Below are 27,944 nucleotides of genomic sequence, written 5' to 3' on the forward strand. Positions count from 1 at the left end.
TCAGCTCACAAAGTAGGTAGTATTTCATAATTGAAATTATCAGTGAAAAACTGAAGCGAAATTCTTTGTCACAAACTAGTCTTGTTTAATGATATACTGAAGCAATAGATAATTTCATACAGTGTAACAGGTTCGTGTATTTAAATTTTTTAATGTTTGCTATTAACCTAAGGAAAAAGTGGCTTGTAATATTGAGGTTGTTTATATATATATATATATGTTTTGACTAAAAACTATCTTTAATAAAAAGCTGGAGTAGTTTTTATCTGAGAAGATAATCATCAGTGAGTATTTCACAGCTCCATGTTCATTCCATTTTTTTACTTTACAGTTGCAAAGCATTTTAAAATTCTGTTGCTTTCTGAAGTCTGACAGTTTCTGGCTATCTTGTTTCTTGAAGTTACTCAGGAAAAAATGCATAGCATTTGCTCTATAAACAGGTTTGCTTTACTGTTCGGTGCATTTTCTATGCAATAGTAATTGGAAATTTAGGACACTCTACAAAGTAAATATATCAAGATAATGAGTTAGTTGTGCATCAAATTAAACAGGACTCCATAGTAAATGCACAGATCAAGTAAAGCAACCTTCTATGAAGAACCCATGAAGCGCTTAAAGCTTGTGTTTGGGATATTTTTGTAACCTTCTGAGCTATGAGTTATAAAATATTTGACATCACCAAACTGTTCCTTTAGGTTGCTGTGCTGGTACAGCTCTTTGTTTGTGCAGAAACTAATTCTGGTAACATCATTTTGCTGAAGTAGCTTGTTTTAATGCAAAACTTTGGTGATGCCCACTCTTGCTTCACAGTACAGAATCATTCGCTAAACCTGGTTAGTGACATCACATTGCTTTTCATACTTCTGTCATCTTATGCTTTAAGTTTGCTTTGATGTTTGTTGGGTACCAGAGGATTGAATCAATGATCTCTGTCTCTCTTGTGTTATTTTGTAAAAACACCCAGTGCAGAAAATGAAAATGGCAGTAACAGGGTTTAAAGCTCATGCCTTAGATCTTGCTCTACTTCTGTTTGGGAAAAGAATAGTGTCCTGTTTAAACAAGTTTAAACTCATTTTAAATTTCTGATTAAAAATGACCTTAAAAATATGTAAGTATATTGGCATTTTTCTACTCCTGTCTTGATATATCTATTCATAAAGTGAGAAGCAGGTGGTTTTTAGAAACACAAAACACTGCAGCTGTCAGTGTGGTCAAGTGCACAGAAAACCAGCTTAAAAACTCCTCAGTCTTCATAATCTCTGAACTGCACATAGAAATGGCATTGATTTGTTTAGAAGTTATTTGCAAGTTAACTGGCTCTCTAATTGTTGTTGTTACTTATTTGATAGAATGGTTCTGATCTCTAGAAATGTATCTGAAGGTATAGTTTGTATTACTGAAGAAGAAAGCAACATAGTCTTAGGAATGAATCGAATAATGCAATCATTGGTTCAGTTCTCTGCTCTGTATGATGCATGATCAACTGTGATGTGACTTTGCTGCTCTGAGTGTCTGTAGCCATTACAGCAGTTCTGACTCTGCAACTGTTCTTGATGTTACAGTGGACTAAAGAGGATGGACATAGAACTGCCACCTCTGCTGTCCCTAATCTGTTTGTTCCATTGAACACCAATCCAAAGGAGGTCCAAGAAATGAGGAACAAGGTTTGTAATAGCAGTAAAATAACTTCTTTTTTTTTTTTTATCAATACCTCAATTATGTTGTGTACTTGTAATGAGCTAGCTTACTTGTTATAATGACATTTTGGGGGCTCAGTTCTGGTGGTGTCCTGTCCGTTTATAACTAAATAATGAAACAATTCCTAAGCATCCTGAGCTCCTCTTGGAAAAAGTTGGGATTTCTATTCACTACATGAAGACTTTAATTTTTTTTAGACTAGTTCCTGGGTGCCTCTGAAACAGCCAGTCCTGAGTTTATGGTAGTAATTCTGTATCCTGAGATCATAGTTTTACATTAGTGACCTGTTTTCCTGTTTTGGCAATACCAGTTGAAATTTTTCCATATTTCAGTGTACTGTATTATAATATGCTGTGATTGTTGCAGGCTTTGGCTTTTTTGTCTTTGGAACTGCAAGTTAATCTTTTTGAAATGAGCTTGCAGTTAATTTTCCTGGTTTTGAATTTCAGATCTTCTTGTCCAACCAGGACACCAACAGGAAAGCACTGAATGTATTGGGTTTTTTTTCACTTTATTTCTTTTACAGTATAAAATAGACCCTGGTATCTTCTTAGTATTTAACTCCTTCTGGATTGTTTTGATACCTCTAACTGATGGCCACATGGAACATGGGAGTTAGCATTCTGTCAAAGAAAGGCTGTGTGCAGGAATACTAGCAGGAATCTGAAATAATTTGGGTATGACTGACAGACCTTATGCTTGGCACTGTAAAATAATAGCCACCTGAAATGAGAATTATTGTGAGATTTCCAAGCAGTTTCTTTGTGTTTCATACACAAATATAGTTTTATTAAAAACTTGAATTAAATTACTAAGAGTAAGTCGTCAAATTCTATGCCTTCTCAATGATGAGCAGGGTAGCAAATCAGAAAAGTGAAAAAGCTGGGGGATCTTTCCACTTTCTGAGATACCAAGTATTAATAATACTTCTTGTTTGTATATTTGTATGTATATATTTCTTTATAAACTGACTATCCATTTTAGTTGTAAAGTAGAGGTTTTTTAGGATGCGTGCTTTTCTTCATTTATCTTGGAACAAGAACTAGAATATTTTATAAATAAATTTTGAGTCATTTTTTAATTAATTCTTTACCACTGAAGGATATCTAATTTGACTAGATAATACCTAGTTTTAAAGATCTGATTTCTGTTCCCATCTTCTGTATTGGAGGAACTGGGAGGTATTTAGAATGTAACAAAAAGAGGTGTTTCTGAGAACTCCAGAGTGTCAGTTTATCCACAGAGAAATTATTTATATGTCCTTTTGAGGATATGATCCTGAGTAGATGCAAAAATGGAAACCTGTGCAGTTTTGCACTAAGATCTATAAGATGCCATATCAGTAACTAATGGCAGAAACATACAGCTGTCTGGTTAGTTACAATGGACAGAAAAGCACAGAGGTAATATTTCTGTTTCTCCTCACTTTTCACAAATTTGTTGGAGTTGTCTGTTACCTGTTTTGCCATGACCTAGTACTAAAAAGCAAAAGACAACACCTTCTGTGGTACTTAAAGACTAAATTCTGAGAAATGTGAGGAAACAGCCAGGAACCTGAATGTTTATATTCAGTGATGTTTATAAGGTCAGCTTCACTTGATAGAGCTGTGGCCACAGCAATCAGTACTGGTTGTTGCATATTGGCAGGTTCACTCAACCCTTTTTCAAACACATAAATGTGATCAACTTTTCTCTGTTGTTCATGTGATTGTTGTTCATTCTGCTGCTTTCCTTTGCAGATCCGAGAGCAAAATTTGCAAGATATTAAAACGGCAGGCCCTCAGTCACAGGTTCTTTCTGGGGTGGTTGTGGACAGGAGCCTTGTACAGGTGAGAGTATTAAATTCCTAAAACTATTAGCTTAATCTACAATATCCTCTGCTTTCACCTAATATATCACTATGAAATTATTCTTTAATTGGCAGAGAGTAACTGTTTATAAGGTAAGTCTTAGAGGTAACACCATTGTCTTTGCAAGAGTGCTCAGGGTCAGAAATTTAGAGGCTTCAGCCATGTAGCCCAAGCATGTCTGTGGAGGATGCTTCTTGGTTTTTTTTTCTGAATGTAATGCATGAAATTCAGCAGCCTATTTATATGGATTAGATTCTTTTTCAAAACTAGTTGGGCTTTGTGACAGCTTTTTGTTTGATTGATTTCTGAGTTTATGTATATTGAAGTATTAATACTGGGCACACCAGGCTCACTGTGGGGCAGTAGTGTTTCATGTTAAATATGGGATTTCATGCTTCATATTATTTTATTTCAAGAGCAGTTTGGGGAAAAAGCTATTGCATCAATGAAACTTAAAAGCAGTGTATCTGTATGTACAAAAGACTATAAACCATAGCTTCAAGTAAAGTAAGAATTAGAGCTGTACAGCTATACTGTATAGCTGAATAAAGCTTTTTATAGCCAAGTACTTTCAACTGCCCCAGATAAGTATTTTCTGATATACTTTTTAAAGATTGGCAAGTTTTATCATGGCCACAGCATTATTCATGTTGGGTGTCATATTGTGTGCATGTCAATTCATTGTCATATGCAATTTCATCTACCAGTTACTGTTTCTTTGCATGTTTTTAGCAAGCATCACAATGCTTTTGGTTGATGTTGTAAAGCCCGGGCTCGGTTTGCTCTGTTTACTCAATTTACTGTTGCAGGATGCTCCCCTCTCAGACTGTACGGAATCTATTGAAGGGCTCGATCTCACAGAGCAGGCCTTTAGTCCTGCTAAATCTCTGTCTGTTAGAAAGGTACTGCCCTGTCATACTGCTCTAAATACTGTTGTTCACCCTTCATTTAACCTCTCCTTACCCTGACCTTTTTCCTCTGTTAGAAACTATTTGGCTAGAAAACTTTAAAAAATGAAACTAAATGAATCTTCAAATTTTGTATATGCAATGATGCAAGCAGTTACTTTACTCTGTTAAGAGTGTCTTAAGGATCTTGATCTTTGTCTGTAGAAGCTGGTGAGGAAACATTTTTTAATGTTAAGGTGCTGCTCAGGTCCTGCATATAGAGGGTTTCTTTATATATGCTGTTAGTGTTGAATTATTCTGAGATCAATTTAGAGTTAGCTTAATCTCTGCCTGATTAGCTCAGTGTAATTCTGAGGATACTCTGTGTGTTATGTGACAAACACTGTCAGCTCTTGATCCCAGAGTGCTGGATGCCTGGCTTCCTTAAAGCTTCCTGCAGTTAGCTACAAGAGTTGCTAAGTAATGCCCCACACATGCAAAATCGATTGGCTTTCACATTTGTAGTCATGTTTGTGCTTACATAATATCTGTTAAATTCAGAATAAGTTCATAGGTGTGAGCATGTTGGAGTGGGCAGTCTTTGGGACTGACTGAATGGAGCAGCTGCACACTGCAAATAGTGTTTCTTAGAGCACATCTAGTGTGGAAGCACAGTGTATAAATAGGCATCAGTGCCTCCTGTGCTCCAGTGTTTTACCTAAAAGAGTCTTAAATCTTGGTTTTAGGTTGTGCCTAAACAACTCATTATCAGAATAGCTCTTACATGAAAAAGGAGCCAGAATAATTTAAATAGCGCCATTGTTGGAAACCTTGTGGTTTTATAACTCTTTCTAAAACGTGATGAGCCAATTTGTGTTATACATACTTGGATCATACTGAGAATATGATGGTCATGTTTTCCACATTGCAGTTTGTTTTGTCCATATTCTGAAAGGAAGAATAATAAAACACTATTTCTGGACTTAAGACAAAAAACAAAACAAAGCTAAATTCTTCTAGAGAGTGCATGGCTTTTATTTCCCACTTAATATCTTCAAAAGGAAAAACTATTTTTATGATAATTATCACAACACAGGTGTTTTTTCAACAGCTATATATTTCAAGTATTATGTTCAAACAATGACATAGCTTTTCTATAAAAGTAGTCAGTTTACATGCATTTTCATAGGTGGCAGAGAGCCAACAAATGGTCTGCTGGTTATGTGATTTTGTCTATTAGTATCCTGTTAAGGTTTAGATATCCAAATTATTTGTTTCATTTTTTTGTGGTGTCATGAAAGTGCTTTCTGCCTGAAATAGTGTGTAAAATTAGATCACAGTATAAGTTACAGGAGTAATTATGAAATAGAAGTGGCCTATTTCATAATATTTTTATTTTAATATGGATTGTGATCTGAATGCTTAATAATTTCGTGTTTGGGGAATAAAAATAACAACTCAAGATGCAAAACCAAAACAAACAAATAAAAAAAAAAAACCACCCTAAACCAAACAACCTCCTTCTAAAAAAAGTCACCCAAACCAGAAAATCCTATGAACCCAAAAATAACAGCAATAAAAGAAAACCACCAGAGAAATTGCCTTGAAGGATTCTGCCATAAAAAATGGTGGTTTGTGGAACAAAGGAAGTGTTTTGCAATCTTATGATGCCCACACAAACTTCACCTGAAAATTTCAGTGAAACTGAAGAATCTTGTCCATCAAGGACTTAGGGACTTTTAGGTACCAGACAGTTAAAAGTTCCCAGCTGACAAATTCTTTTGACACTGAATGACAAAGTTTGTGGAAAAAGTTTCACGTAATTGCAGTAACACTTGCAATACATTATGTTTACAGTTAACATTATTATGTCAAATACTAATGCACACTATTTTGGATGAAAAAATGCCTCCTTTTTACAGTATGCATGTGGTGCTTTGAGCTCCTGTGCCTATGGCTGCAGCAATTAATACTCCATCTTGCCTTGTTGCTTGCTTTATCCATGTTCTGAGAAGTCCTGGCCATGCTGCAATACAACCTCCTTGTGCATCATGTAATTTTATTCTTGTTCAGACTTGGTTAACCAAGCTTCTGCTGCAGTCTTGGCTGATTGACAGGGAGTGTTGGTTATTCTTACCAACAACCATTCTGCACTCTCATAAGAAAATAAATTAACACGAATTTTCAGTAATTTTAAGTAGAAAGGGATTCACCCATTTTGTCTCTTCCTTTAGAATGGAAATTCTTTGGCTTTGTTCTTAATTCAGACTCTCAGTGCTGCCCCAGAGGTGGTACTGCGTTTGAATGGTGACTTCTACATGAGCAGTACCTCAGGAATCTTCTTTGGATAAAGAATCTTCTTTGGATAAAGGCACTGCATTAATGTCATATTGTATTAGGAGCAATTCTTAACTTAGACCATTATTATGAACCCTCCTGTCTAATGGAAGGAAGAATTGGTGTTTATAATGTGCCAATTTTTTTCCTATTTATCCCTGAGAACAAGGTGAAGTGCTTGCCTGATAAATAATGGTTGGTTTTGAATTTTTCTCTAAAACCCGATTTTGGCATAGAAGGTACAAAATTACTTAATTATCTAAAATTTTCATGTAGGAAGTATGAGGTCCATGTTTAATATGAAGTTACATTGCATATCATTAGCTATAAATTACTTTCCCTTTGTGTCTGTGGGTGTGTATGCCCTTACAGAGTAAAAATGCAGTCTCTTCATTAATATAATCTACCCTGTGTTTCTTACAGTGGAGAAAATGCTGTTGATATTTGAGTCCCTACACACGCAATCAAATTTCAAATAGTCATCTAAATACTTTTGGAATCATCATCAAAGTAATGCTAGGATCTATGGGAATTTATTCCCTCTCTGCAGTCTTTAATACTGGAAGTAACTCCAGACTAATTTTCCTGTTCAGTTTTTCTGAACATTCATAGGAATCTCTGAATGGCATGGTCATGTTGATAGCTGTGTAAAGTCCTGTCTATTTTAGTGTAACATTTAACACTTGGAAATATGTTCTGTACTGTCTATTTAGTCCTTTTATGCTTGTTTTCTTTCTGTCCCATGTTTCATCTTGTGTTGTATACTTTTATTTTAATTGTTAGAGGGCTGCTCATGGCCTATTCTGTCAAGTAGAACATATCTGCTTCTTGATTTAGAAGTAATGATGGTTTAGAGTAATTGTACTGGTTTAGAGTAACCACATTGCAGAATTTATTAACATACTACTATAATTTATTTCCCACATAGACTCAGTCCCTCTACCAGTATGATTTTCATTGGTGGCCTTTGAATTGTTTCCATATTATTGATACTGAATAAAACTGGATGTGTTAATCTGGAATCAGCTTTCAGCTGATCAAAAGCTTTCCTTTCTGATCTCTTGCATAATTTTTCTGCTTTTATGATCCAATGTTGTTGCCTCTGATCTTTTCAGTGCTGCTTCTCTTGGGTCAAATCTACTCAGCAAGTACAAATACTGTTTGCATTGATCGTGGGTGTTTTTTTGTGAGGGTATCATTTTGGTTTCTTTTTATTTTTTTTTCAATCTAGTAAATGTGATAAGCTTGATTTGCTGCTTTCATTCTCAATATTTAACAAAGGTACTCTCCTAAGTAGGAGAACACATCACACCAGGCATCTGCAAACTGCCTGTCTTGCTGTTTGTCACCATTAAACCAACAGGCATTTGGTAACATTCTGTTTCATTAGTTTTTCTCCCCAGTGATTCTGGATTTAACTTGCAACATTCAAAGATTCTTAGAAATTGCAGGGATACTAATAGGTACTGTGTGTCTTGTTCCTTTTGTTCCCAGAAAACTCTAGAAATTCTGCCTGAGATCAGTGCTTCATAAGGTTCTGCTACTTATGCTGAGTTTCAGCTAAAACAATGGACTTATTTTGAGGAGTGGGCAAAGACAGAAAGGGAATATACAAAATTTCTCTGGGCATCAGTTTTCTGCCATCATTAAAAGCTGAGACCTGTAATTTTAGGAGTGTTTTGAATTTTCTACAAAACAATTAGAATTGTACAGAGGTTGGTGTTTCAATGACCCTTTTATGCATTATCTTCTCATAAAAGCTGTTACTATCAAATCAATGCTTCATGGATATAGTTGAGAAAAGTCTTTTGACATTCTACTGACATTCGGCATATAAAATGAAATTTCCTCTTATTTTATAGAGAAATGGAAGTCATCTGTAATGTTTTAGAGATTATTCTCTCCTGCAGTACCTTTCAGGGTCTTGCAGTGGAGATTTATTGTTACGCTGTTTGTTCTTTGGTACTTCTGGCTGGTGTTTGCTTCCTGAAGAGCAACATAGAATCTAACATCTTACCTCACTGAATTGCTCTAGACCAGATTTCTGGAGATCTCTCATCAGGCTTTTAAAACTGCTCTTGTCCTCCTTCCATCCAGACAGTCTTGTCTGTCATTTCTTTAGTGCTGACAACTTGTCCAAAGCAGCTCTTGCCATCCAAACCAGCATTCTGTCCACTTGCATCACCAGTTGTACAGTGGCCATCCTGTGCTTGTGCATGAAGTATGGACATGGGATGGAATGTTTGTCTCTCTTCAGGCACTGAACTGCACTTTCTAATGCCTTCTTTTAAATATTGGTACAAACAACATTTGAATATGGACATGACCTGGGTCAATCAGTAGCCCATACCTATTGGTAATGGAGTTCAAACAACTCTTTCTGATAATGAAGACAGTTTGGGTGTCACCATGACATTGGGTACAGGTGATACATCAGTTGTTAACAAACTAGTGTCAGAGTTCTGTATATCCAACAGAAAAAACCAAATGCTTAGACAAGTCATTTGAGAGATAGAGCAACTATCTCCAGGCAAGCATTTTCTGTACATGAGACAATGAAAATCCAGTGGCTGTAACTTTTACTATAGGGTTAGAGAAGAAAAACTAAAAACTTTAACTTTAGGGAATCTCTGATGCAGCTGCTTTTGTCCACTGGAACTTACTGTACTTAGACTTGCTTGTTATATTTTTATTTGTATAACTTTTTATCTGGCTTATATGACAAATGTTATAGATGTAAATATGCTAACTTGTACCAGATTACAGTTAACCTTAATTGCTTTAAAATTGCTTATAATAAGCTGTTAATCTGGTGTATACAGAATATATACAAGATGGCTTTTTACTATAACATCTGTTAGGTGTAATGTAGTAGCTGCTAGAAATGGCTTTTCTGTTATTAAAAAAATACAAAGCAAAACAAAAATCCAAAGCAAAATAATAATAATAAAAGCCCAAACAAAACAGAAACAAAAATACCCATGACATGAATTTTTAACCCTTTACGAGTATTCTGTGCCCAGACTGTCATCCAGGTGGGCCTGGTATCATGTTTCTTTTGTGGCAAGAAAAAGAAACTTGATATACTTCTGTGACTTCAGATGTAGTTCAGCTAGACTGTTTGGCTGCTATTTGATTTACTGCTTAATGGTGAATATTCCCTGGTGGAGACCTGTTCTCTCCTTTATATTAACCTCCTGTGAATCAAATTAATAAAAAAAAAAAATCTGTAATAGCTATTTTTTTTTTTAATCTAAAAGAGGAAAAAGTAGCATTTTCAAGGTTATATTTTTGTTTTGTTTTTGGTTGCTTTGTAGCTTCTATACCTCTAAAGGTTCTACGAGTTACTGCTTGATTGCCAATGTATCTTAATTTTCTTTTGCCAGGGAGAACTGGTGACTGCATCAAAGGCAATAATTGAGAAAGAATATCAACCAAAAGTCATAGTGAGCACAACAGGACCAAATCCCTTCAATAAACTCACTGATCGAGAACTGGAAGAATATCGCAAAGAAGTAGAAAGAAAGCAGAAGGGACCAGAAGGTTGGTTTCTCTGTGTTTTTTCTACAATAGACTGTAATACCAGCAAGTTTCTTAGGAATTGGAAGGTGGGTTACCTGCAAAGGCCATTGATAAATTACCTAGTTTTGGTATGTTTCAGTTTTTCCAGTGTGAATTAGAAATTTGAAAAATATATTAGAGATAAAATGTGTGATCTAAGAGTTTTAAGTATGTTCTGTAAAATGCATAGATCTCACTCTAAAATTGTTCTTATAGACAAACTGGAAAGTAGGACCAGTTAGTCCTGCTGGTAGGAAGTTGAAAGCTAGAAACTTCAGTCAAAAAGGTGTTTCAGTACTGGTTTTGTTCTGCTTTGTTTTCCTTGCCCTAGAGCCTTAAGGTGAGGGAATGGTGATGCTTTAGAGCAGCAGCACTGCAGGTTTTTAAAGTCATTGAAAATTGTGGATTTGAGAAATATGTTGAACAGAGAAGATGCAGAGTAACATTGTTGCTTGGAAATGCGACATCTTGGGAACTTCTGCCAAAATGGACTTTTTCAATTTTTCTAGAATTATGACAGATTTGGGCTATAAAAAGAAGCTGTTGCTGCCTCTGAAGTGGTTCTCCTGCTTTACTTTTATATAATTTTAAGGGATGATATTTACAATGTTCATCTGTTGTGAGGTTTTGAATTTGAGTGATGCTGGAACCCGAAGTGCTGGTTCTTTTGTGGTGTGTGTTCCCTGCAGCTGTTTTTGGAACCACAATGTAGGAACCATTGTGTTTGGTTTATGAAGTAGCTGGGTGGGGTGGGATGGGATGGGATGCTGTGCTGTCATGCTTGTTTAACTACATACCTTTATTCTCTCAGTAACAATGCCACATCCTTCTTAGATAAGGTATCAAAATATGGAGAGACTGTGTTACTGAGACAGACACCAGCTGGGGAACAGAGTGCAGTGCTTAGAAATCAGACCATCAGTGAGCAAAACACATCAGATAAAAAATCTCTGGATTTGAAAGGCAGATCAAACATCTTGCAAGGAACAGATACGAAGACTTTACAGGATCGTGACATATCATCACTGTCTAAGTCTTTAGCTAACATTCAGTTTGCTGCTGCACGGGTTTCTTGTCAGACCATGCAGCAAATCATCCCACATCTAAATGGAGAAGAGCCAGATGGGCAGAAGTCCTCCCATAAGGAATTTCATACTGCAGTGATCAAAGCTTTAAGGTCTGATCCTGACCTTTTGGCTGAGGCCTCAGGTATTACTAACATGGTACAGCTGTGCTTGTAATCCAAGGAACAACCTCTTTATCTACACCATGTGGAGTTTCTGTCAGTTGACTCTCATCTGTGGGACTGATTTCACTTTAATTGTGTAGGTGAACTGGCTGGAACAATGCTTTAGTGTTGTTCCTAATATATGGTGTACTCTGTTAATGTTCTCCTTTGGATCTAGGGCTATTATAAAGCTGGAAACAAGGGGGCTAATACTCAGGTCCTCCTTACTAATAACAAATACTCAAACCACTGTGAAATCTGTTTGGAATCATAATTACTGCATGTTTTTCTGATTATCTGTGCAGTCTTCTTTTCTTTTGGGATGCAATTTTGTTTACTCCAAATTTCAGCAATACAAAGCAAGCAAAAGAGTGTTGTCTTGTATAGGCCTGGGAGCATATCCCCTCCTCCATATTTGTTTATATCTTCCTTGTGGTTTTTACTCACAAATTTTCTTTGTAACAGCATCATAAACCAATTCATAAATGATTTCATTATTCATGCCCTCTTAAAGAAAAAAAAAAAGCCTCCAAAAAGAGCTATAGAGCACAACAGCAACTTGAACAGTTTTGTTAGTATCAATCTATTGTTTAATTTTCTTTTGCTTGTTTTGGTATTATTTAATATCCTGGCAGAATTTTGATTCAGATAAATGTATTGGTATATTTTCTGCATGGAGCAAAAGGACATTTGTTTTCTTACATGCTGAGAGGTTTTATTTGCCTTTTTAATTTCCCTTTGCCTACACCTGCAGAGCCCTCAGAAGATGGCAGGCCACAGAAAGAGAAAAGCCCCCCTGACCCCAGCTCAGCTCGCACTCCTCCCAGTACACCAATTAAAATAGAGGAAGGTACGTTCTGCTGCCACGGGGGGCGGGACCAGTAACTGCATCCTTAGTGACTGACGCATGGGAGGTCATGACCTAGAGCTAATAACAGTCAGTGACTTCTTGTATTTCATTGTTGTACTACCTACGAGACACCCCACTGAACTGTGAGTCTAACAGGAGTTTTGTGTACAATAATAAAGAAGTGTGCATTAATATAAAGACAAATTTCCATCTCTTCAGAATTGCCTTGTCATCTCTTGGTGTTTCTCAACCGATTTACCTTTTTGTACATTTCTGCCAGATAATTGCTCTTACTAAATAAAATAGTGTCTGATGGTGAACCAGACATATATCTAGATGCTTTGGTAAATCTTCTTCACTGATTGCACATTTCTTAAACATTATTGTACTTGGATTACACCTCAGTACATATTTTTCCTACTCAATTTGAATCTAAATTTGATTATTTGCTCACCTTAACGTCAGTTTTAACTAAAACGTGAGCAGGGCTGCTAAAGTTGATAATTCCCTTTAAAAAGGATGAAATTATAGTCTTGATCAGGTGTAATCCAATTATTGTCTTGTTTCCTTTACCTTGTACATTGGATATATCACTTGTCTTAGTCTGCCATTCACTACTTCATCTCATTCTGTTTTCTACAAGAATGGTTGCAACCATTCTTCTAACATAACACAATGGCTGTGATGAATGCATAGATTCTCTACTTGTGCTTTTTTCTTCTTGTGGCTGCGTTACAAACAGGAGATGGATATGCTAAAGAATACCTGTTACCATAGTAAGTATCATTCCATACTCTGACCTGCTTTTGTGCTTTGCTTCACTCTTGCATCTTTGTTTACTAAGGGTTTTTTTTTTGTTTTGCTTTTTTTTTAAAAAAAGCAGGCTTTTTCAGTTGAGATGTTGATTTCTTTAGTTCACAATTCCATGTAATTCCAGGCAGTTGCAGATCTCATGTTAAAGTGCACTCCCCCTTTGAGAGAGACTGTGAAAGTCACCTTCTGTGTTTCCATATCTGTGTGTCTGATTCCTCAATTTAAAAGGAATAGTCTGAAGTTGCCTGGCAGATATAGCTGAAACAGCCCTGGGAGGTTCTGCCCCAACAGTTTGCTGCTGCCCACACAGCTTCAGCCTGGTAACAAAACAGAAGAGTTCCTAATCTATTCCAGAGCAAAATCCACTGATATGGATTTAAATTTCTGCATGGAAATGGATATGGGACTACTCCTATGTTTTGTGTTAACTGTAGGGAATTCAAATTCCAGCCAAGGAATAACAGCAAGTACTTGGTGGCAGCAACTTCTACAGCTGTTTTGGCTAGCTCTGCAGGGCTCCTTCAGATTATACTTTAAAGGAATAAGGATGTTTGTATGTCCTGTTATATCCAAAAGTCAGTGTGTTTGTCATAGGTGTGAAAGTCAAACTATATTGTAGACACCTGTGATGTTACTGATAAAGTTCTAAAACCTGAAAGTTCTCTTAAACAGGGAATTGTGTTCGACAAACTCTTCTAGTTGTAGAATTTTTCCAGGACAAACATACAAAGCTTATTTTATGGAGTTACTGGAAATTCAAACCATGATGACTTTGGTTTGGGGAAGTTCTATTGAATGACAATGTTCTCAGGATACAACCTCATCTCAGCTTTGATTCATCATATTGTTTCTATTCAAGTGTAGCTGGAATCAGTCAAGTGTTTTTTAACTTAGTTGTAGCCTAGTTTGTATGTTTGTCCACATCTTTGTGTTGAAAAATAATCAAACCAAAACCCCATAAACCTTTATTTTCATAAATTGATTTGTAAACACACACCAGTATTGGTGTTATAATTTAAACTCTTAAACCACAGTGTATATATATATACACACACACACACACATATATATATATATATGTGTGTATTTATATATATAAAGGGAGAGCATGGTTGTAAACATGATTATTTAAAAAAAACCAAACTTTTAAAATGTTGAGGTGAGTTCTTAAACTGTAAATAGGTTTTGCAGCAAGAAATTTGTTTTTAAAGCTTTCTAGTTACTGAAATCCATCCAGGGCTAGAGTAGCAGATTTACATGTTGTATGCTGGCTTAATTGAATGTGGAATTTGTAAATCTTCCGAATTCCAGTAAAATATTGCCCTTAGCAAACTAGATAAACAGATGCTTACTTGATTCCAGCATCATGCTAATCTGTTTGTTAAGGATGATGGGAACTTGACAAACTGGGAAGGATGGCAGTCCTGGGTTAATGAGTTATAAACCCATTTGTATTTATTCAATGCTCAGGCCAGCTGGCAAATGCTGTTTGAATGCCTGTAGCTTCCTATTCTTTAATTTGAAGAATCTCTAATGCCTTCTTTAAAACTTCAAAACTATCTTTTAAACTTAATAAAAAACAGAAAAACAAAAAAACAAAAAAACCAAAAAACTAAACAAAACAAAAAACAACAAAAAAAACCCAAAAAACAAACAAAAGAAAATCTGATAGTCCAATATGGTGCCTGTTCCAAAAATTGGGCCAACTAATGAATAGAATTTAATATTTTTTACTTGGGAGGGACCTACAATGACCATCTAGTCCAACTGCCTGAACCAACTCAGGGCTGACCAAAATTTAAAGCTAATTGTCCTAATGCCTCTTGAGCACTGGCAGGCCTGGGGCCTTGGCCAGCTCTCTGTCAGTGGGAAGCCTATCTCAATGTCTGGCCACTCTTTCAGTAAAGAAATACTTCCCAAAGTCCAGTCTGAACCTCCCCTGCTGCAGCTTTGAGACATTCCAACATGTTCTGTCACTGGATCCCAGGGAGAAGAGCTCAGCAATGTTTTTAGTTAATTCCTGAAAAGTCAAATCCAAAAGCAGGGTAGTGGTGGTGAAGAACTGTAACTGGTGTTTCTTATGAATTTGTCTGCCATACATAGACAGGCTAAACTACAGCTTCAGGAGGCAACTTGTACTGTACATAACTGCTTTCTCTTTTGCTCTGATTTAAATCCTGCCTGCATTATAACTTTTAAACTGCTAACTTGTGCATTCCGAGTGTTTTGCACTGGATACTAGTGTGTGGTGTTTATTTAACCTATTAGAAGTTCATGGTGCTCTAGGGAAAACATGTTTGTTTCCTAGCAGGTATTCACAGAACAGAGTCCTCTAAAATATATCAGAGAATTATTAATCCCATCTGGCAGAAGTAAAAAGAACACTGTCATTTTTATAGGAAAAATGTGAAAGTATCAAGTATTTTCTGGAAATTCTTGTGAAAGCCTTCAGTCTTTTCAAATTAAAACAAACAAGATCTTGAAAGGAGGAAAAAATAGTTGCCTTTCATTTGTGCCTCACAATGAGCATGGCCTGGATTTTGCTCTAAATTCCTCCTTATGTAACATCAGTGAGGATAGATGTGGCACAGCTAACGGGACACTGTTCGGCTGCGGTGCACGGAGAGCATTGCAGGCAACTCCACAAAGTGCTCCTTGTTGAACCCATGCACAAAGAGGAGCCTTAACCCTAAAGCACAGCATCCCAAAGAGAGCATCCCTAAAGCACAGCATCCCAAAGAGAGCATCCCTAAAGCACAGCGGTGAGTGGGGACAGTGTGCAGGTGAGGGAGGAGCGGTTCAGTTCCCCTTCGGACATACAGCTACCACTGGACTCTTGATGTTCCCTGTTACAGGGTGAGTTTGGCTGTTGACATCACATACAATAAACAAAACAAGCTATATTGCATAACCTGCTGAGCTCATTTTATTTGATAAACTACATGGATTTTACTTATAGGAATCCATAATATGTACTCATATCTTGCCAAAAAAAAGTGAAGCCTTTGTGATAGGAAACTCTATTTTGAAGCAATATCAGTTAGATTTCATGGAAGAATATTATGAAAATCCCTTCATTGGGATTATACATTGGCAAGCCAACAATTTAGAAATTAATGGATTTGCATGTATGGGATCACTGCAAATCAGTTTTATCTCTCTGAAAGAAATAAGAATAAAGGTATGGATTACAAAACACTCTACGTAGTGCCAATGAAACTGTAGGTTTAATTCCTGCTTTATTGCACCAAAATATTGTATTGCCTGCAAATGTAAAACAGGAGCTAGGTCTGAACAGTTACTTTCTTGCTGATGAAACTGTTCTGTGTGAGGAAGCTTATAAACAAAGAGAACTTTGGAATATCTTATTTCTTCTGTCCCAAAGCTGGAGAGCAGCCCTATTACAAAGGCTTCCATGCAAAGTAAATATATTAGTTTCTTATAGAACGCGCTCACCATCCACTTGCTTCGCTTGCCCTGCTCCAGGGACACTTTTGTAACTGACTGTCACTGTGTGTCCGTCCACCAGAGACACGGCAGGACCAGACCTACAGAGATGACAGTGATGCTGCAACCTTCAAGCAAACCCTCCCAGATCTCACCCCCGATGAGCCTTCGGAAGCACTCGGCTTCCCTCCCTTAGGAAAGGAGGAAGGGAGATGTGATCACGATGTGCCCAAAAGCCAAACAGAACCACCTGCAGTGGAAAATAAGGAACCCCAGTCCCAACCCATTGAAGAGCCAGCAACACCAACAGCTGAGGAGGGGACAGCAGCTGATGCAGGTAGTGATGAATCTCCAGGGAAGTCCCCATCGAAAAAGAAAAAGAAGTTTCGCACTCCTTCCTTCCTGAAGAAGAGCAAAAAGAAGAGTGACTCCTAAAGGCCAACCCACTGCAGAAACACTGTCATATTTTAAAATCCATTAACCACTAGAATGTACCAGATCGTACTGAGTGTTTTGTCTTACTATGTAAATGAATGCCACAATTAATCCAACCAGCCCCTCAAGTTATGGCTTGATTGTTTAGGGTTATAACCAGAAACTCATGTCCAAAAAGGTGCTAATCCTGTGTGTTCAGCAGCTGCCACAGATCTGATCCCTAGTTTGTAATCAAATGTAAATGACTTCCATGTGGAAGGCATTGATTCACTATTTTTAATTTAAAGCCTGCACTGCTTTGCAAAAGAATATAAAAAAATTCACAATTAAAAATAAAACACCCATTGCTTACCACAAGAAGTATTCTTTCCAATATTCTGTTCCAAGTCACAAGTAAATTTCTTAAATTTTGACTTTTAGAGAGGATGGTTTTGCAGTGGTGTTCTCAAGGGGGGTGAATTCTTGAGCTGACATGTAAACTTCTGCAAGCTTGTGAGTACAGGTTGTGGTTTGGCCAAGCTTTGAGGCTCTCCATTGCTTCCTCTCTTTCCCCCTTCTCACTGTTGTTACAAAATGAAGGTGTTTTTCACTTAGTTTTATTTTATAACTGCCTGGTGAAGTCAGTCTTTGTCTAGGACTGAAGTGTCCGTGGTGTGTTCCGCTCATGTTGTGTGTTCAAAGAGCCCAGTCTTGGCCTGTTTTTTTTCTTTCTAGTGAATCACAGTTGAAGGGAAATCTGTCTTTGCTCTTGCCTTGCTGAGTCATGTGGTGATTTGGCTGTTAGAAAAGGTTAAAAGTAACTGAAGTAGAAGTATTTCAGAAGTTTTCCAGCTGGTGGTGTGGAGCATGGGCAGGTGTATTTTGGGCCTTAGCACAGTTTTTTTCATCCTCTTCAAAATCCCTTTGTTGCACATGCAACCTTGCTGTGCATGAACCCCATGTTCAGCCTTTTGTGTTCCTTCCCACTGATAAAAATGTAAATGCATTACACTGAGTATTTCACCTTGTTTTATAGTAATTATATTTTCACTTACAAAAGCTGGCATTTCTTTAAATCTTTTTGTTGTTGTTGCCAGCGGTCAAGTACAGAAATCCTGTGTAACCTTAAAGGTGTATTTTCACTGTTTGCTATAAATGTTTGTTTAATGTGCAGCATGGCAAATCACTCTCACCACTGAGTTCACTATTTCCCAGTTCTTGCCATGCTTCTGTCTATCACTAATTATAAAAGTAGTGTAAGATCAGGTAGGTCAAGCTTGCGGAGTTCTCCGGAAAGCGGGTGCCCTTCCCCGGCCCAGGGCCGGCGGGGCAGTGACCAGGTCTGGTTTCTACAATTCGCATTTCAGGTTTAACAGCAGCAAACCCCAACATCCTGTGGGGGTGAGGGCAACACACTGACTCACAGTAAGTGTCTGTAACACAACAGAACATGGATGTAACCTTTTAGGACAATATTAAATGTTGCAATTGGTAAAATAGCAGAGAACTAATGCCTTACATTCCTGCAGCAGAAAGCACGGAGGGCCGGGTGGGTGGAGCAGCTGGAGGCAGCTCTGGGTGACAGAGCAAGGCCTGTGTCAGGCTGGGAGGTGCCGATGCCTCGGGCTGGTGTTGGGCAGCAGAGGGGAACAACTGGAAGTGGAATTGAGCTGTCAGTGTTCAAGTGAGAACAGAGGTTTGGAGGTGGCCACTGGGGCCGTGGGCAAGGTGTGGGGCCGGAGTGGGACAGAGCAGCGGGCACTGGGCCAGAGCCCCGGACAGCAGCGCTCAGGCAGGACTGCATGGCACCAATGGCTTTCAGCTTCTGCTCTAACATTGTATGTCCTTGTACACTAGGAAGCAAACAACACTTATTTTGCTAAGTTGTGTTTTATTGCAGGGTCGTAACTAAATGACTAATTGCTGTATGTTTCAGTTCTTTACTGAGGTCCCTCCATTTATCTTGACCACATATGCAATGACTCTTAATTTCAAACTTTGTAGTTTGTTCTTTTAGTTATTTGTATTACAATATGAAATGTAGTCATGTATGGTATGGTTACACACTTTGGGGCAGAATAAAGTCCTGTATTTTTCTTTCTTTCTTGTATCATTAAGTTCTACTCATAAATAAAACTCTTGAAAAAAATCATGCTCTGCTTTCAAAATTTGTACATTTTTATTCTGTAGCCACATTTGTTTAGTCTTCTTTTAATGGTTGTGTTGATTGATGATGACTTCATTCTCAGAAAATTCTCAAATTGGCTACTGCAGGACTTCCTTGCCAGAGATTCCCAGCTCAGCAGTGATGGAGGTTCCTTCCTTCACTCCTTAGCTGGGGTCAGCATGGTGCTGTCATCCCTGGCTGGTTCCCTCAAGGAGGCCTTTGGCACCTTGGTTAAAATTCTGGCTCCTTTTTGACTCAGCCAGACAGGGATGTTCAGTTCAGAGGGGTGTAACAGCTGTAATGAACTGACCACAGGACTGTTCAATGTAACCATTTATTGTAATGCAAAAAAAACCAGGGTTTGGTCATCAAAAACATCACACAGTATTAGAAGTATAAAACATCTCTCCAAATTTAATTGTATATTAAAAACAGTCCACCTGTGCCAAAGTACCACTGGGGTACCAGGCAGCCTGTAGTGTGCTTCTGCTTTGAACATCAGGCTTGCAGGTGTGGATGCAGCATTTGCAGAGCTCTCGTACCACTTGTACAAAATCCGCAGCAGCGTGGGCCTGAGGGTTTGTTCTGTGCCAGCCCAGCCCTGCAGAGCCCTGTGTGCAACAGCACCTGGGCAGTGGGGAGGGCTCCAGGCCTGCTGTTCCTGTGGTGTCTCTACTGCTTGGCTGCTCTTAATGCCTTACTCAACTCTTCAGGGAGGTGGGGGGTGTCTGTTTTCGTTTGTTTGGTGTTTTTTCTGTTTGCAAAGCTAACCCAGCTGGCTGGGAGGCCACCTTAAACATAACTGCTGTGTGTTGTTACTGAAAATGGGCATTGTGTATCTCCTTCCAGAAGATCAAAATCCTCCTTTTCCTATTTACTCAGCAGTCAGGTGCCATGAGTCAGGTCTTGCAGAGGTCCTTGGAAGCTGGTGATGGTTTTGTGGTTCCTTCCTACTCCTCCTTTGTCTGCTGTTTTATAGACCTGAGTAGAGCCAAGGGGAGAAGGAAAAAAGCTCCACAGACAGTGAAGCAAATCTCTGCCCCAGCCAGCCAGTAAACTGCAAAAGAAAGAGGATTCATCTTGTTACTGTGCTTGTCCTTTCAGATGTGTGAATGCCCTGAAAGCTGTCATGCTCACACAGTACCTGCACAGCTGAGCAGAACTACTACCCCCCTGGTTGAGCCAGAGGGTGCCAGGAGCTTGGTTCTGACTTGCCTGGTGTTAACATCAGCCCAAGCTCTGAGGCTGCTTCCCCTTCCTCTGTCCCTTTACTCTAAACTGCTCAGGGACTCTGACCCCATGCAGGGTGTACCAGTGCCCCTTCTGCCCCAGCTGGGCTGTCTGGTGCCAAAGACAGGAAGGAACATGAGGCCACACTCACCTGCAGCTGCCAGGATGGGTCCCAGGGCTCTGGCCAGGGCCCCCAGGCTCCTCAGGATGCCCATGACTCGTCCCTTCTGGCCAGCAGTGCCTGTGCAAGCAGAGCATGACACTGGGTGGGGTTTGGGCAGGGCTGGAGCTTTGTAGCCTTGTTCTTTGGGGGTGTTTCCCACTTGCGTCTTCCCCTCCCACCATTTCTCAACCAGTCCCCAATCTGTGCTTGCCCTCCAAGGCCCTCACAAGTGTTTCACTGCATAAACACCAGGGCCTGGTTTGACTGGGACAGTGCATGTTCCACTCCTCCCAAAACCCCGAGCCTATCCAAAACAAAAGCTTCACATTGTACACAAGACTTTCTGAGAAGGCCCAGGTGTACAACAGACACAGCACTGTGCATAAGTTCAATAAGAGAAAACTAAAAATTGCATTAATGACCAAACCTTGCTTGTCCACCTCAGCAAGCACTGCAGTCCTGGCGCCCAGCTGCCCCAAAGCTGTGGCAGCACAGCCACATCTGCTTTATAAAGTTACATAGCAACCAGAAGGTTTCAGAAGGTTCCTCAGGTCTTTTCTAAGGAATCAGCAAGAAATTGTTTCAGTGCTGGCAGGGATGGCCCAGACTGTTCCCTCCTCAGTGCTGTTTGTGGCCTTTGCCCACTTCTCATCTTCTTCATCACCACCAGCAATGAGGTGCCTCCATCACACTGGACTGAGCTGTTACACAGCACAAAATTCAAGTGTGATATTGATGGGCACTGAGCAGATCATTGCTGTTAGTGCTGAAATTATCAGTTGTGAGACAGATATGAGCAATGGGTGGTTCCCTGTGCTCCCCTGCAGAAGGGCCTGAGATGGATCCACAGCTGTTCCTGTTGATGCTTCACTCAGCTCAAGGTCAGTTCTGTATAATTTGAGCCAAGTCAATACAAAGGTCAGTGGTGTGGCCAAGGGCAGTCAGAGTAGGAAGGACACTCACCATAGCCTGACACCACTGCTGACAAACACGGGATCACAATGGCTGCAGCTGGAAAAATCCACACAAGAGACACCAGTGAACAGCAGAGCTCAGAACAGACAAGAACAACAGTGACAAACGTGGCCCAAATTGTTTCCTGCTGCAGAGAAATCTGCTGAGCTCTGGGCACTCCAACACCACTGAGTCACCAGGTTCAATCCAGTTCAATGAGGGGAACACCCCCTCCAAGCCAACCTGCAGGAAGAGCCCAGAGCTGTGAGTGCTCCCAGCAGATGTTTCACATTAGCATCCCTCACTGTGTGAGCCCAGGGGACAGGGATGGACAGAGCAGATCAGCCAGCTGGCAGCTTTCCAAATCACTCTGCTCTTATCAGGTGGAGCAGGGAATGCTCCTGTTCCAAACAGACAATGAGGTTGTACCCAGAGTGACACTGTGCCTGTGCAGGCAGTGCACTGCACTCAGGGAGGAGAGGCAGCTACAGGCTCTCCTGGGAAAGAAGACATCATGTCCAAGAAGAAAAGGTTACAAGATTTTTTGGACACAAAAGCCAAGAGTTGTTCAGCAATCACTGCCCTCAAACTGAAATAGGGGCCTTTTCTGCCATGAAAGAAGTGCCTCAAACTTATAAAGGGGAAGGGAAGGGAAGGGAAGGGAAGGGAAGGGAAGGGAAGGGAAGGGAAGGGAAGGGAAGGGAAGGGAAGGGAAGGGAAGGGAAGGGAAGGGAAGGGAAGGGAAGGGAAGGGAAGGGAAGGGAAGGGAAGGGAAGGGAAGGGAAGGGAAGGGAAGGGAAGGGAAGGGAAGGGAAGGGAAGGGAAGGGAAGGGAAGGGAAGGGAAGGGAAGGGAAGGGAAGGGAAGGGAAGGGAAGGGAAGGGAAGGGAAGGGAAGGGAAGGGAAGGGAAGGGAAACAATGGGAGAGCAGGAATGATCTAAGTTGCTCTAACTGCAGGTGCCCCAACTGTTGGGCAGCAGGAGGAAGAGAACCCCCCAGGGGCATTTCTAGCTGGCTTAACTGGGAAGAGATGGAGTCATCTGCACAGAAAGAGGCCAAGGAAGACTCAAATATGGTTAAACATAATGAACATCCCCTCTCACTCCTCACCTGCCAAACACACAGCTGGCCCCAGACAAATAATAGGCTCAATAGGTGCATTTTGTGGTTTACAATTTACTCCTAAATCAAGCTTGCAAAAGAGAAGTCCACTTTTGTAATAAGTCATATATGGGGCTGCTTAACAATAGTTAGCAGCATTGGTAAGTATTATCTGAAATCTCCTTTTAGACATCCAATAGATGGATCCAACTTCATTCATGACTGTTTCCCTGAACAACTGCTTAGGTTGGCAGAAGAGAATTTATGCACACACTGAAACCATCTGACCCTCATCTCACTCAGCTCGAACACCCTCAGAGTGTGCAGGTTTCCAGCCTAAGAAATAATGCAACACCACTCAGGTACAGAGATTCCATGTCTCCCTTTTTTTCCTGAGCTGAGCTATTTAGTGAATACTTTTCTTCTAGGTCTGCTAAGAGGGGGTAAAAAGAAAATCCCCAAGAGCTCCACAGTGAGACAGGCCAACAGGAGCACTGGGGATGCTTCCAAATACCACCATGACAACTTCCTGTGATACAAACAGCACTAGAAAAAAAACCAGACACTGTTCCATTCGCATTTCATAAACCCAAGTGTCAACTTTCTGTTACTTGTAGTTTGAAATTAGAACTGCATCTTTTTTAACAGTATGAATAAATACATGAAGAAAAACCATTTGTGCTTAGTTTGCAGTGCCTTTTGAATAGCTCACCGAAGGAGTACAGCAACAGTCCAGCACTCAGCATGGTCACATTTGCAGCCCATCCAATTAACAAGAACGCTGGAATCAGCAACATAATAGCCTGCAAAAGGAATGAGTCACACGGTTACATCTGAGCCCTGCTTGTTAAAGCCTAACTCTAGGTGTCCTGCCAGCTCCCTTCCGGGATGGGACAGCACACAAGTTACAAGCTGAAAGCCCTTTCTTCCACGCAGACATTTCAAAGTCACCTGGATGGCCCCACACACCAGCACAATGAACTTTTCTGTTCCCTCTCACTATCACATGATTGCACACCACATGCAAATTCTCTCTCTACACATCTGTCGTTTTGGGGGGATTTTATCTCTTGTTCTGTGTTGATTTGGACAGAAATCTGGCTTTAGCTCTTCATCTCCTGAGCTGGCACAAGAGAGGAAAAAGGTGCAGAAGAATGCCCCAGAGCTGGGGGTCTCTGCAGAGTGGACAGGGTGCTCATGAGGAGCCATCAGCCCACAAATGAGTGTTTGAGGTAACGGCACGTCCTGGTGCAGGGCTGAGGAAGGAGAATAAAAATGAGAGGTGCAAAGGGCAGTGCAGTGCCAGCAAACACAGCAGGCTGACAGAGCACACGGGGGAAGCTGATGTGGGGGATGAAGCAGCACAGCTGATGTTCATCCACGGGGAAACGTGACACCAGCAGCCTGACATCGAGTTTGCCTGCCAGGGATCAGGGTGGAGATTGTTTCACCAGCAGAAATCATTTTAAGGGAAGCTGAGTCGATTCGCTGGAATGCAATGGTTTGGAAATCTACCCTGCCACCACTGAAATCACACTGGCCTCAAAATAATGTAAAATATATTAATCAAGGCTCTAACAGTGAAAGCAAACCTATTGCCAAGGAACCAAGGCAATGCTTTGTTTAGTTCCACACACAAATGTAAAGGACACAACACATCTACTGTCCCCACAGCTGTATGAACTGCAGGGAGCTGTTCCTGTCACCCCAGCACAGCAGCTGCAGCACCTCTGTGAGGAAAGAGCCAAGCAAAATAAAGGAATGTACATTCCTGTCAGTGAAACCTCAGCCTGAACACTGATACATGCTTTTGTTACATGTAATACTGATGATCACAAACCAAAGACTGGAAAAATAATCTATTTCTCCCTGCCCAGCAGTGAAATATACTCTTGGGAAAGCCTGTCAAGCACAAAGATAATTTCCCAGAAAGAAAGTCAGAGATCAGCCCTGAATCAGCTTTAGTAGTTTCTACACTGCAAGAGAAATCACTGAAATAAAGCATACTCTTCACAATATTTTACCTAACTGCACAGATGGACAATCTGTTCTCATTCCTCATTGCAATTGAAGAACACAAAGTTTCAATAGTATTGTTGCTCATATCATAAAAAAGAGCTCTAAGAATTCCAAAGTTTAGTTAGACAGGTAAGTGCCCGACAACCAGTTTTGAGAAGTCATTTAGCTGGATAGATGAGACAGAAATTTCTTTGGATTGGACAAATACAGTTACAACCTCCAGCTACCCTTCACTGCACTTCAGACTGAAAATTACCATATCAGATTTGTGGGGGGGAAAGAAAAAGAAATATTGATTTATTTTTTTTTACCCTTTTTACAGCTCTGATTTCATTTCCTGGCTTGATTCGGCGAGCATAGCCTCCCTGGATCACAGCCATTGTAATTCCAATAAAGAAAAACATCTTGCCCTGCTGCATGCTGGAAGGGAGGCAAAAACACAGATTAGGGAGTCACACAGAGCATTCTGCCCTGGGATTCACCAACCCTCCCCTGAGCAAGGGAGACAAGAAACCTCTGGGGCTCACACAGCACTGCAGAGCTCTCACAGCACCACCAGCAGCCTTGGCAAGCAGAGAGCAACAAGGGAAAACTCTGAGGTCTTCTCGTATAGATGGGACAATGCTGGCAAGTGCTGCGACCACCTCTGCACTGCTGTGGGCTAGGTCAGGTTTGTGGGGTGCCCACAAAGACTCAACACATAAATGACCCTGTGAACATCTGTGCCATGTGCATGGGATATGTTGGTTTCCAAGGTGCAACTCATGGAGGTCACAGAGTGATGGAGTTCCTGTGTCACACTGGGCAGTCTGAGACATCACTCACTGCCCGCTTCACTTTTCTTCAATCTTCCCTTTCCCCTCTCTCTCATTGACTTAATTATGTGAATATTCTCAACTGAAGGGCCTCACCTCCACAACAAACTGCCTCAGACTGCACTGCTGGCACAGCTCTGCAGCTTACTGAGGGCTGCCCTGAATGCACAGGACACAACCAAGCTCAGTGCACTACAAAACCTCTCCTAGACATACAGGATTAGTTAAACCACAAACTGTAATGAAAGACAGACAAGGAAAGATGAGACAACCTCTGGAGAATTACTCAAAGGGAAGGACATGCACAGGAATCAAGTTGCACGTTCACATTCCTGGCTGGAATTCTTCCTATGAGCTGGCAGGGAAAGTATTTCAAGCTGAGCTTTGGTGGATTCTGTTTTCTTTCTTCTCTGGTGGCTGACTACAGGAAATCAGGCTCTCTGACATGACTGCACACAATATGCCAAGCAGAATTTGCTGATGAGCAAATATCATCACACAGATATTCCCCCATCCTTCACCTCTTTGAGCTTCAAGATTTGTTCTGATACCCAAAAACTCTTCTGAGCAAGAAAAGCTTTTACTATAATAAATACAACTAGCACAGCTATACCTATTTCAGGAGCTTTAATTTAATGTTAAGTTTTTATATTCCCTAGCTTTTGGAAGTTGTAGGTTGAGTACTTTCTTTCATGATAAATATTGTGCCTGTATTTCATAAATTCTTCTCACAAAGCCCAAATACCACCAAACACAGGGGTGGCTTTACTGAGTGGTTTTACTAATGTCAGAAAGCCTCTCTTGAAAACACACAAAGAGACCTTAAATTGAGATTTTGGAAAATATCCTAGTCAAAATATACAACATTTATTGCAATACCTGCTGAAGTGGAATCTCTGGTGAGTGAGAAAACTCAGTGTGTACTCCAAGCCAGAAAACAGGAAGAGGTACAGGAAGTAGGCCAGGCCCAAAATTTTGAGATTCTGAAGATCTGAAAAAACAAAAAACCCAAACAAACACCAAGGGGGTGGGAAGTGGGGAGAGAAAGATGGGGGTGTTTTCCAAGCAAAGCTTGACAATAAAACCATAACAGAAGAGCAGAATTCATCAACTGTACAGGGAAATGTTCCCACCTCAGATGCTCATTTTAAATATCCATACAAGGCACATCACAATATGAGTCCTACAGAGATGTACAGAATCCTACATCTCCAAGTCATGAATTGAGAAATAAAATTCCAGTCTGAAGCTCCTGGTTTGCAGCTTGAATAAGCAAACTCACATCTCCCTTGCTCATTCCTTGATCTATCTTTATATCACTTCTCTTACTGCAGCCAGTGACTGAGGAAAACACAAGTATCAAGTCAGAAATCTTCAAAACACTTGTCTTCAAAATATCTTTTAGGAATAAAAGGACCAAGGTCCAGTGGAACTTCTGATTGCCTGTTCATAAATTATTAAGGTGGGTTTTAAATGAGTCCTACTTCTGGAATGGTTTGAGTACAGCTTTCAGTTAGAGACCAATGCCACACACAAAAACACACAGAGTATTACTGTAAAAATCCATCTGACACTTACTCTGCTCTGAAGGGGATTCCTTTCCTCGGGTGACTGCAGAAAACTGAAATAAAGCCAAAGGACTGAGCAAGTCAACTGCTGCCTGAAATCCAGATGTCACAGAAGGGACCTGATCAAAGACAGAAAGAGGTTTATTTAAAAGCCTAATGTAATAACCACTGCTAGGAACTGACAGTAACCACCAAATGTGCCTCTACACCTACACAAATCATCTGAGATGAAACAAGGCACCTGGCATTGGGATTTGAGTGGGCCCCAGTAACAACCCAGACTTTCTGAACCCAGAACTGGCGCCAGCAAATGTAATTGAAAGGTAGAGCACTGATAGCACATTTCACTGAAGACAAAAATTCTTCCTTGGTTTCTTGCAAAGCAGAAGTGGCTTTTCTCCACAGCCTTCAAGGTGGCTTTATTTGGTTCACCTTTTGTATCATCACTCATGTCCAAAGAACATTTACTGGGAAAATAATGGCACAGCTGCCTGCAAGCTCACAGGAAGCTGAGGATTTGCTCTTGTGCTACAAATCTGAGACCAGTATGTGCAGCACATCAAACACTGGTCTGTTTTGGTAATGGTTGCTATTTTAGCCAGCCAGTGACACCTCCTGGGGAAGAGAAGGAAAACGTAATTGTTACAGAGACCTTTTGAGATATTTTAGAGAAATTTCCAAGGAGATTCTGCCCAGCCACAATGGGTGGCTTTTTAAAGAGGAAGATTTATTTTGTAACATGTCTGAGCCTTGTACATCTGTGTACATCTCAACCTAATTATGCACCTAGTGGCATTCTCCCTGCTCCTTACCCACAGGCACTTATTCTTCCATCTCATGCT

General features: G+C 40.1%; 2 protein-coding genes across 14 annotated transcripts in view; one reads left to right on the plus strand and one right to left on the minus strand.

Annotated features, from left to right (window-relative positions):
• Positions 1-19,237, plus strand: part of ADD1 (adducin 1) — a 33,585-nt gene extending 14,348 nt beyond the window's left edge. For 2 of the 13 annotated variants that reach the window (XM_056489082.1, XM_056489084.1), the window contains exons 10-15: positions 1,563-1,664; positions 3,438-3,527; positions 4,358-4,450; positions 10,159-10,315; positions 12,316-12,411; positions 16,754-19,237. In XM_056489082.1, coding sequence (XP_056345057.1) covers positions 1,563-1,664; positions 3,438-3,527; positions 4,358-4,450; positions 10,159-10,315; positions 12,316-12,411; positions 16,754-17,106 — 891 coding nt within the window. In that variant the 3' untranslated portion in view covers positions 17,107-19,237. Of the gene's footprint in view, positions 1-1,562; positions 1,665-3,437; positions 3,528-4,357; positions 4,451-10,158; positions 10,316-11,167; positions 11,543-12,315; positions 12,412-13,153; positions 13,189-16,753 lie in introns of those variants that run through there. The other 11 variants (XM_056489073.1, XM_056489074.1, XM_056489085.1 and 8 more) reach the window with 7 other exon arrangements.
• Positions 19,238-19,242: 5 nt separating this feature from the next.
• MFSD10 (major facilitator superfamily domain containing 10) overlaps positions 19,243-27,944 on the minus strand; it is a 10,108-nt gene continuing 1,406 nt past the window's right edge. The window contains exons 2-8 of the mRNA XM_056490856.1: positions 27,113-27,305; positions 26,414-26,525; positions 25,031-25,139; positions 23,413-23,503; positions 21,609-21,656; positions 20,634-20,723; positions 19,243-20,309 (exon numbers count right to left, since the gene is read on the minus strand). Of these exons, the coding sequence (XP_056346831.1) occupies positions 20,203-20,309; positions 20,634-20,723; positions 21,609-21,656; positions 23,413-23,503; positions 25,031-25,139; positions 26,414-26,525; positions 27,113-27,305 (750 nt within the window). The 3' untranslated portion in view covers positions 19,243-20,202. The remainder of the gene's footprint in view (positions 20,310-20,633; positions 20,724-21,608; positions 21,657-23,412; positions 23,504-25,030; positions 25,140-26,413; positions 26,526-27,112; positions 27,306-27,944) is intronic.

This window comes from Oenanthe melanoleuca, chromosome 4, assembly GCF_029582105.1.
Source record: "Oenanthe melanoleuca isolate GR-GAL-2019-014 chromosome 4, OMel1.0, whole genome shotgun sequence".
NCBI lineage: Eukaryota > Metazoa > Chordata > Aves > Passeriformes > Muscicapidae > Oenanthe > Oenanthe melanoleuca.